This window comes from Adiantum capillus-veneris, chromosome 17, assembly GCF_014529385.1.
Source record: "Adiantum capillus-veneris isolate H3 chromosome 17, ASM1452938v2, whole genome shotgun sequence".
Lineage (NCBI taxonomy): Eukaryota > Viridiplantae > Streptophyta > Polypodiopsida > Polypodiales > Pteridaceae > Adiantum > Adiantum capillus-veneris.
This window is the reverse complement of record NC_140947.1, coordinates 118,135,297-118,146,569: the sequence shown is the minus strand read 5'-3', so window position 1 is coordinate 118,146,569 and position 11,273 is coordinate 118,135,297. Positions and strand designations below refer to the sequence as shown.

Below are 11,273 nucleotides of genomic sequence, written 5' to 3'. Positions count from 1 at the left end.
ATCAAACCAAAAGATATAAAAGGAACACCAGAGGATATCAAAGATAAAGGTGAGAACTCAAAGGGAGATAAAGGTGAGATCTCAAAGGGAGAGAAAGATGCTGCATTCTCAAGGAAACCAACCAAAAACGCGGTTGATATGAAGCCCCCACCTACAAAGAAAAGGATATTTTCTTAGAAGGTGAGATGTCTAAGGGATATAAGGAGGGCATAGAAGTACCTTACAATTGTAATTCCCAGGCTACCCTTTCAAAGGCTTGTAGGAAAATAGTAAAGCAATTTAAGATTTATATGAGGTGGACAAGAGGTGCTTAGTTGAGCACATATGTGCAGCCCACTCTCACAGGGTCACCCTATAAGATTATCTTGAGGAGTTAAGATATCGATCCATCAAAATTCTTGAACCAATACCTCATTAGGATGAGAAGAACTTCAACATCTTCAATATACCCCCATCAAGAAAGGCAAAAGAGACTTAAGTGGTGATTGAGGAAATCATAGAGGAGGAGGATGTTGTGGAAGAAGAGGAGGAGATGAAAGTTGACAAGGAGGAGCTAGAAACAAAGGAGCTTAGGATATTGAATCTCAACTCCTTTCATTGTTGAGAAATGTCAATCCCAATGGATTTAGGGTGGCTTCCTTCTTAGAGGATGACCTTCTTCAAAGGAAATATTATATTTCCCTAGACGCTAAGTCTATTGACATTCTTAAAGATTGGAAAAAAGAAATCAATGACTCTATTGTCCTAGCATCCTTGAGATTTACCTTCCCATCAAACTGTTCTTTGTGTTATTTTGGTAGGTTGTTGATAGTTAATAATTATTCTTTGTATTTTTTTGTAGATTGTTGATAGTTAACAACTATTCTTTGTTTTTTTGTAGATTATTGATGCATTATTATAAGTTAGATGCCCAACATAAAGTGAAGGTGGTTGATCCAACCATATTTCAAATTTTGAAAATTAAATTTGACACAAGGAATTCCCTAGCCAATATTAATCTTGAGACTTATGAGCTCCTTCTCTGTGAGAGGTATGTGTTTCTACAAACCTAGTTCAATATGAGGGTTTAATCTTTGAGGCTTTTGACAATGTCCAATGGTCTTGCCATAGCTCACACTAAAGTCTTATTGCAATTTATATCAGTGATAGTACATGTTTCATATTGAACTCTCTTGAGGGCCACCATGGAATGTCTAGGCTGTAAGTGTAATTGTCCAATAGTTTAGTGAGTGCTCCCACTTTTAATTTCTTTGTCTTTGGTTAACCAGTGCTTTGGGTCTTTGTTAATAGGGCTATCCCAAGGCTAATAGAGGCGATAGAGAATTGTCCTCCCATCACAAAGCTCATGGATGACATGCAATTCTTAATTGTGAAGGTATGGTGCTGGTAGATTGTAAGTAAATACATTTTAAACAATGAATTAATGTTTCATCTTGTGTTTGTGTAGCCCCCCTTGCAAGAGGATTCTTTCTTATGTGGATGGAGAGTGATAACAAATGCAAAGCTAATGGTTGAATACACCTATTGCAACCCAAAAAGAATATTAGGGTAATCATGTGACCATATAAATATAGTTGTTACTTGAAATGTTTTTGTTGAGAGATAACACACTCATCATGGTGCTAGTATATTGTAATAAATACATTTTTAATGCTTCATCTTGTGTTTTTGTAGCCCTCCTTGCAAAATGAGTCTTTCTTATGTGGATAACAAATGCAAAGCTAATAGTTGAATACACCTATTGCAACCTAAAAATATATATTAGCGTAAGCATGTGACCTTATAAATATATTTATTACTTGTAATGTTCTTTTTGAGAGCTAACACACTCATCATCCAGGGCTAGATAAATAGGAATTGTTACACCCAGAACCATGTTTGGTGGGTAAGCATATCTTATAAATATATATTAGCGTAAGCATGTGACCTTATAAATATAGCTATGTTCTTTTTGAGCGCTAACACACTCATCATCCTTGGCTAGATAAATAGGAATCGTTACAGCCAGAACCATGTTTGGTGGGTAAGGGAAACATTTGATTAGGTATATGGTTGGTGTCTAGATGCCACTGCCCACAACAACAACAAATCCCCCAAAGGCCAAAGAATCCAAAGGAAGAGGCCACGCACCTCACAAAAGAGAAAAGGGGGATGAAGAGAAGCCCAAGCCAAATAAGATTTCAAAGGAAGACAAGAAGGCAAAAGAGCCTAGTGCCCCCAGAAAGAGCCCTAGAAAAACACAAAAACATGCGAAAGAGGAGCAGAAGAAGGAGATACATAAGAAGCAGAGAAAGACATCAAAATAATCAAAGCCCAAGAAGGAGGAAGATAAGTAGAAGAAAAAACCAAAAGAACTAGAGCCCAAGGAGGAAGAGAAGCAGAGGTAGACACCAAAAGAGCCATAACTCAAAGAGAAAAATAAGAAATAAGTAGAGACAAACACACCAAGAAAGAGGCCAAGAAGAATAGAGGAGACTACACAAGAAAGAGTCCTAGGACTCCAAGAACTCCCAAAACATTTTGTGAACCAACACTTTGTAAATAGAAAACATTTTGTAAATAGAGGAGACTAGCACGAGAAAGAGTCCTAGAGCCCAAGGAGGAAGAGAAGCAGAGGAAGACACCAAAAGCTCCATAGCCCAAAGAGGAAAAAACCAAATAAGTAGAGCCAAACACACCAAGAAAGAGGCCAAGAAGAATAGAGGAGACTAGCACAATAAAGATTCCTAGGACTCCAAGAAATCCCAAAAAAATTTGTAAACCAACACTTTGTAAATATCAAACAATTGGTAAACAATACATATTCTCTTCTTTAGAGAATTTTGTAAACACTACATATTCTTTCCTTGAGGACATTACACATTTTTTATAGAGAGAAAAAATTACATCCCTTGTAAATTCTACAACTTTCATTGGCTCCATCTCTTGTGTAGCTCCCAATATAGTCTTTTAGTTTTTATTGTAATTGTGGCATCCCTTTCATCTATCTCTGCATGTTTTTACCAAGAAGATGAGACATTTGCACCAAACTAATGGAAAAGAAAACCAACAAGATGAGACATTTTCACCAAACAAGCAGATGGAAAAGGAAACCAACAAGATGAGACATTTATACCAAACAAGTATTTGTCATTGACAGGAAAATATTTTGTACAAAATGTCAGTTTTCTACAATTGATACAATCTACCAATAGTACTTGTGGGTTAGTAGGGCTTCAAATAGGGAGAAATCTTTATAGCTTGGAAGAAGGTACACTATTCCTTCTCGAACTTCTTGGCATAGAAATTTATTCTCACACCTTCTTTCCAGCTTCTAAAAATCAAAAGCTATAGGCAAATATAGCTCCTCATTATTTGACTCCTGGATCACTTGGTACAATGTGTACTAGGTTCTTAGCTTCAACATTGCCATTATGTGTTCATTGTTCATCCATACATCAATCTCTTGAATGGGTCATCGACTATTTTAAAAAATGATATAATGAATTTTTGGGTATGGATCATCCACAAATTCTAATACAGCTTTACTATCTAAGCACTTAACCAAAATCATTGTTCTAGACACTTTTACATCTACCTTTGTAAACAAAACCACAAATACCATGATGTGCATGAAAATTGAAACTTTGCATTGCTTGCTTGGAATGTTGGCCTTTACATTTTTTTATCTCGTAAAAATATATTGCACCTATAGCTTTCTCTTGTTCAGCTTGATAGTAGCCACTTTCGACTTCTAAAATTAGGCAAGGCAAGCTTGGAGATAGTGCCCCAATCCTTCATGGATTTTGGTGGAACATAAAAAATTTGGTGAATATAAAATTGATCATTAAAAAATATTCTTTTTTTGCAAGAGACACATGAGTTCTCCATTTGTACAGCTTTTTACCGATGGATCTATGCCAAACATCCAAAATATCTATGAACACTCCACTAGTTTCCATTCGTCTATGCTTGAAGCATACATGTCTATAATGAACAAAGTACAAAACATGCACAAAAAATAAACAAGTAGAGAACCACAAACAAGCCAGAGCAAAGTGAAAATAATCTAGTGTGTACATATGAACCACTTGTCATTAGCTTTTTGAAAAGGAATATTTGAGCTTTTAGGACAAAGATGAAGCTCTTTGTGCATATAAAAACTCTCTACTTAAACCTCCTTCACTGTCTTCTTGGATCCAACAAGTTGGAAGTCTTTCACTCTTTCTTTCCAACATGACAAGAATGGGTTTTTTGATGATATTTTTCTTCTCCTGCTCTGTTGCACATGATAATCCAACTACCCTTTGGTTATGGATAATGGGATCCATTGGTTGTGCTCATTTAATGTGGCATAAGTGGTGATGATTTCAATGGATGTGCTAAGAAGGGTTGACTAGGTGGACTCCATAGCTTGATGAAAATATGATGCAAAGAAAATGAAGGTGGAAGGAGGTGGTGAGACAAAGAGTGGGGTGGGAATAGGAGGGAAAAGAAGGTCGCGGGAAGATTAAAAAACAAATTGGGTCGGTGAAAGAGACCTTCATGAAATAAGAAGACCGTGTACTTGAAAGTTACATTAGATTGTCGATCAAAGAAAATTTATTTCAAAAATTAAAAGCAATTTATAAAAAGAAGATTCTATAATGGAAACCCTTCTCTCATTGGTCAAGAGAACTCTCTCTCTCTATATATAAATGTAAAAAGGCAAAAAAGAGATCTCAAACTTCCCCTAATGGCACCTTATCCCTTTCAATATCTCTCTCTCTCTCTCTCTCTCTCTCTCTCTCTCTCTCTCTCTCTCAAAGTTAAAAGGCAAAAAAGAGATTTCAAACTTCCACTAATGGCACCTTAGCCCTTTCAATCCAAAATTTTAATGTAAAACCAATCATGTAAAAAAAATGCCTCCCAAAACAAGCATAAGCATCAATTGTTTCAAAGCATGCCATAGTAAAGACCCAAAGAACCAAAAACTATTCAAACCTATGAAGAGAAGGCAGTCTCCAAAATATCCATGTTGAATACATTATGGTAAGGTTAAATGTGTTAAGAACTTATTAGTATATTATCACCGTATTTTGTGATCAGTCATCCTCTCTCATTATTTCTTTTTTAAGAAAGACAAAAAAAAAAATATAACCAAAGGCTAAGTGAGGGACAAATATCCCTTACCTTTATAATGTTTAAAAGTAGGCAGTAGCAGGTCACCATCACCCCTCTCTCTTCCCTTACCACCTCCCATTTCCACACCAAGCAATGGTCATCCACCTTCTCCTATCTCCATTGCGGCACCAGCCAAGCTCCTCCCCCTTCTCTGCCACTCCCACCTCCCATTGGGACACCAAGCAATATAGATTATAGAAACAAGCAAGGTCCTCCTCCTCCTCCTCCTCCTAATTTCCTTACTCACACATGGCAAGCTCTCCTCTGTAAAGACGGCCAAAGGATGAGGTCATTGGACTTGCATGCCACAACACAAGAGATGTAGATGGTGAGTGTGTGCCACCAGAGTTCACCAAAGGTGCTTTTAGGTATACATACAACCATCATTGTGTTTGAAACCCTAGAAACTTGATCATAATTGGAAAGGAAAGCTTATTGGCTTCAAGAATATCAAGAACATAGGGATTGCAACCATTGTGAAACATGTTTTCTCAATTTCAAGCATGCAGTTGCAACAACATGCTCAATTCCCACCACGAATACAGAGCTAGGTATGAAGTTAATTGGAATTTCTTTGTGGCTACATAATTATGTTTTGGCCAACTTTTGTAGTCATATTTCCATCTACACTGGTGGAGGAGCAACCACTTCATAGTCTCTCTGGCATATTCAAAGCTATATACGCAGACATTGGAGCAATGATTTTTGTGTACCTTTGTCCAACCAAATTGGTTCAAAAAAGAATTTTCTTTGATTCACACTCCTATATTGTACCTACTACTATGCAAAGTTATGGGAAGCTTGAACCCATCAAGGTATCTTCTTTATTAAGTATGGAGTAACACCATATTAGAGATTTTAGAGCCAATTTTGGAATCACCAATGTCTTGAAGATTTTGGCCATATGGACAAATCTCAAACTGTTTTTAAGATCAAAAACTTCCACAAGGTAGTACTTGAAATTTCCTCCAAGCCATGCTCTCAAAACTTTGGGTAAGATTTGGTCTTGTGTTCAAATCTAAAGCTTGTTTTGAAAGTGAGAATTGGGAAATTTGCAAATTCACTAATATGGTGTTGAGTGGCAACAGCCAGATTTATGGTCAATAGCATCTCTCAAGCAAAAAATGGTATCAAATGTCCAAAATTCTAAAAAATATTCCGAAGCTTCTAGGTCTATGGGTTTGAGTTTGGTGTTTGCGTGTTCAATATTTTATGTATATCTTTAAGGAGTGTGAATTTGTGGGGACAACCACGATGTTTGTATGCAAAGATGTACACTATGAGGATTTGGGGAGGCTTTTAGAAGAGAGTTGGTATTTTGTGGAGGGCAAGGAAAATGGAGATAGGTACCATTGTAGGGTTGGAGCATAAGGTATTGGGATGCGCTATTTAAAATCCCGCACCTCCTTGTACATATAATTTCACTATGATTGTTGGATGTGCAATCTTGAAGCGTGGATCCCTTAGAGTGTATAGAGGGAGCTATTGCAAGCTTTGACATTATAGTGAGGATGCCTAATGGTGCTTTGGAAGTCGTCTAAGTGAACAAGCATTGGAGTCTCAACAACATGCAAGAACATTTAGCCATCATGGGTTTTGAGGACCTTCAGACAGCTCAATTTTGTTTCCAAGGTCACAAGGTGAGAATTTTTTCATCAAAGGTTTGGTCCATCAAAGTTTGAAATTCATTTATTCACTTTATATTGAATGTTCGTAGATTGGAAAGAGAACGGAAGACAAAATGAAGTTCTAGGATGATTGAGGCATGATTAAAACTATGTTATCATTGTTATAGATATGTTCCTCTTAATTTTTTTAAAAATATCCCCCTATAATCAATTTTCTTACCCTTGGCACATTTTGAAATTTGAATTTAATTCATTCAGCAATAGTGGTCTTGTGTACAATTTGTTCGGGTACCATTTTTTGTATTTTTCAAAAACTTGGCATCAAGCAAAAGTCCATTGTAATAGTGTGATTTGGTTGATCATTAAAAAAGGCATTTTATTGAGCTTCTCTTTAAAAAAGTACCTTTTTTTTAAAGGCCACCATTATAAAAGGGGGCTTAATAACTCATTCTCACTTTTCACTTTTGCAGCCCTTGAGCTCTTCCACTGTCTGCTCACACTCCAAACCAAACATGGATGCATCCTTAAACTTTGCCTCTATACCCACATCCACCCCTTTTTCATGCTTCACCTTCTTCCTTGAGGACACCAACTACAAAGGAAAGTTGGAACTTCACACATTTTTCACTCGTCTCCCCCACCTTGCCACCACAGTTTCCCTCTATATGGACGCATTTACGGAGATTTTGGCATTCATGGAGGAGAACATCATCAAATATGTCATAGCTATCCCCCAACCTGCAAGGATTTTGGTGCCTTATGACCTCCTATGCTACATCCACAAAGGAGATCGCCCCTTCTCTAAGCGATTGAGATGGTTCCAGGAGATTGCCGTCGATGCAGGACATTTTCTTGGGCGAGCTAGCCCTAGGGATGCTATCGTTAAAGAAGCGCAAATTGGGGGTGGAGTACCTTTATTGCATGACTACCTATCTTCCTTGTCACAAGGAACCTAATTTGGAGGAGGTTCCACTACCACACCTGTAGGTTGACACCACCATCAAGGATGACAAGGAACACGTGTCCCCACCATGACCCTTTGGCCAAAGGCCAGGCATTTTTTCTTAGAGTACCCTAGGGGATCAAGGAAGTGGTGAAAAAATCCATTGTTGTGGCTAGCACTAGTGCCACTCCAGAAGATGCTCCACGGATGGATGAGGCCATCCTCAAAGTAGAGACCGATCGCTTATCGTCAACGTTAGTGGATAAGAAGGAGTTTCTTTTTTTGCATGACTTGGAGAAAGCCTTTGACTTGTGCATGGATGAGTGCCTGAGTGTGCTATGGGCCAGTGCCCAATTTTTCCTAGAATCCACTCCAGATGTCCTTGGGATCAAGCTCCTGCCACTCAACGGCTCTGTCACAGACACTATTGCACTTGTGTGGCGAGGAGGTTTTGGTGACATAGCAATTGAACATGGCTGAGGAATATTTTCAAGCCACATAAGCCAAGCTTGTGGTTGTAAGGATTTTTCCAATGCAAATTCCTCCCCCCCTTTGATGAGCCCGAGATTATGGATGCAATGAAGTCAAAGATTGACTTGGATGTCAAGGGCAATAGAGAGAAGGAGGATAAGGAGAAGATAGTAAATTCACCTACTTTCAAGGTTGTTGTTCACACCTTAACTTTTATTTTCTTATCCTTGATTGATTTTTTACAGGATTTCCTAGAGCTTGATGAGTTTTTCGCTCGGACGGTCGGCAAGCAAACGGTCTTGGAACCACAATCCTCCCTTGCATATTACACATGAAAACTCTCCTCTGGTGATGTTTCTATTGTAGACAATGAATTAACACCCCAAGGTCATTTCATGACATGGTCTTTGAATCCTTGAGCAAAGTCTTGTTGCTTAAGCACCAGTGTCCAAGCTGTTCATCTTCTGTTCCTATGCATAGATCCCTTGCATGCAATACATTTGGGACTAGCTTCCATTGCAAGGTGCTTGCCTAGATATGAATACATGCCTCCATTGGCTTGACTGGCCCTAAGGTGATAACACACTCTCTCTTTGTTGGGAAGTTGCCTTATGCGCAAGAGAAATCCCAAGAAAATCATGGGCAGTCCAAATGAATGATGTAATATCCCTCCTTTGAAGTATTAATAATATATGCATTTGCGTCTCTATCTTGTACGTTTTATTCAATTATGTTTCTAAGTTTTCTAAGAAACCTAAACATTGGTGTTGTCTTTTATTAAGATGTACCCTTTTTCTAAGTTGTGCATTCTTTTCAATAATGTTTCTAAGTTTTCTAAGAACCCTTATCTTTGTGTTGTCATTTATGAAGTTGTGCCATTTTTGCTTCACAAAACCAATTCATTGTAACTCGTGTCGGTGTCATGGGGGAGGGGCTGAATGGATGCATGAACACTTGAAATTAAGCAAAATGTGTGCTTTCCTAGTGTCATGGGGTCCACACAAGTCCAAAAAATGCAAAAAAGAGGGTTGGCCACAAGGGTGCATAGATCAGCCAAACAGGGGTCATAGTAAACATACACACACTATCACACACACATACTTAATTGAAATGTATTTTGGGGCAATGAAACTCCACTAAATCCAAGGATTTTGGGCGCCTCAAACACATGCATGAAGTAATGATTTTAACATGCACACAAAGCAGGAAAATGGCATCAAAATTGATTACAGGTTGAAGGATTGTAAAGCTATCACGGAGTATTGTGCTCACACACAAATTACTTCTTCTAAAAATAAGGTGCCGAGAAGAAATTTAGAGCACAAACATGCACAAAATTGGGCAATTAAATACACATGCAATCAAACATTCAAAATGGGGCTTATTTGAGAATGCACACATGCTAATAGAAACTTGCAATGACATGAATTCACTAGTTATTGAATGCAAAAAATTTAAAAAAAATGTAGACATGCGAATAAGCACACAACAAAATATCTCTCACAAATTGAGTGATTGGACAAGTAATCTGTGTATAGACTAGTAGATAGATAATTATTAGAATCTTGTGTGATTATAAAGTGCTAATCGTGCTTAAAGCATTGATACCAATTGAAAGGGCTAAGGTGGGTTAGCCAATGAGTCATTTATGTTTGAAACATGGATTAGCAAGACTAAGAGGAGTAGCACGAGATTAATACACGAGAGAGAGAGAGAGAGAGAGAGAGAGAGAGAGAGAGAGATGTTGGGACTGATAGTGTGTGTGTGTGTGTGTGCGCGTGCGCTCAAGGAGGTTTTTGTGTGTGTGCAAACATAGCTTACACAATATACACACTTTGAAAAGATAGACTCAATACACAAAAAGTTGCTAATAACTTTTGCATAGTGTATGTACAACATAGGCTTGGGCTTTATTTATGTACAAAGCTGTAGTGGCTATCCGGCTGATGACTCTCCATGTAGCCCTTCTTAAAAGCTTACAATTCATACGCTGAATGTCAATAGCAAGGTATGCACATGTAGAGGTGTTTCCCATAGTCACTCAAGAAGGACATGCCTATCTCAACAAGCGAGCGAGAGAGAGAGAGAGAGAGAGAGAGAGAGAGAGAGAGAGAGAGAGAGAGAGTCTCAATGCAAAATAGAGAGTAGATTGCTTGCATTAGATTGTGTTATTGAGCCAATTTATAGATTCAAGCTTCGCATCTTTGCACACACATGTTATGATGTCACACAGATTGTTGAGTAGGCTGCACATTAGGATTTGTCACATGGTTTGTCGCATGTCATATGTTGACTAGTCCTCCACATGTAAGAGGGATTACGCACATTAGGTGCTACAAAATTCATATCCTAACAAGGATTAAGTACAATATTAATGAGTGGTCATTGTCAGCTTACTCACTCAAAGTCTCTAGTTTGGTTGTCCAAATGAGAGTAAGTACTTAGATTAAGTTTTGAAGGGATTTACCAACTTTCCTTAACATGATAATGCTTGTACTATATATTTCTTAGGCTTCTAAGTCATTGGAAGAATTCTTTTAGGACACTTAACTCTTAAAAATATTATGCTATCTGATAGTGTTCTTTTGTGTATATCTATTATCTTGAAATAGCAACACACACACACACACACACACGCCCATGCGCATGTGCACACGATATTATTTCACTTTAGCCCCCTCCCTCCAGTTCAAAACACATCAATATGGTCTATTGGGATGTTTCTATGGCCTTAAATATTCTTCTTCTTCCTCCTCCTTGTTGGTTTTCTTATGTCTTTCTTTCTCCCCTAGTGTCTTTTTGTTTTTGTTTTATGACTCACATAACCTGTTTTTTCTTTTGCTTCATGATTGGTGTTCTCATCCTCATCATCTCTCTCTCTCTCTCTCTCTCTCTCTCTCTCTCTCTCTCTCAGAAAGAGAGAGAGAGAGAGAGAGAGAGAGATTTCATTATCCTCCTCGGAGGTCAAATATAACCTACATGACAAAATTATTGTGACACATGTACCTAGGGAGTGGGGAAAAGGATAGTGGAGGGTGCCTTGGGAGTTCTTGGGACCTGAAACTCCCCGATGATGGCCTTACCTCCTC

General features: G+C 38.1%; 1 protein-coding gene across 3 annotated transcripts; it reads left to right on the top strand.

Moving 5' to 3' along the window:
* The first annotated feature begins 244 nt into the window (after positions 1-244).
* On the top strand, positions 245-8,830 carry LOC147437956 (uncharacterized). Of its 3 annotated transcripts, XM_086486036.1 has the most exons (6): positions 245-796; positions 881-1,030; positions 1,144-1,200; positions 1,291-1,375; positions 1,448-1,548; positions 8,430-8,830. In XM_086486036.1, exons 2-6 carry the CDS (start codon positions 888-890, stop codon positions 8,437-8,439), a joined length of 396 nt encoding a protein of 131 aa, XP_086342162.1. In that variant the 5' UTR covers positions 245-796; positions 881-887; the 3' UTR covers positions 8,440-8,830. The 3 variants fall into 3 exon arrangements, with proteins under 3 accessions (XP_086342162.1, XP_086342164.1, XP_086342163.1); XM_086486038.1 differs by lacking the exon at positions 1,144-1,200; XM_086486037.1 differs by lacking the exon at positions 8,430-8,830 and having other exon boundaries at positions 1,448-2,016.
* Positions 8,831-11,273: the final 2,443 nt, after the last annotated feature.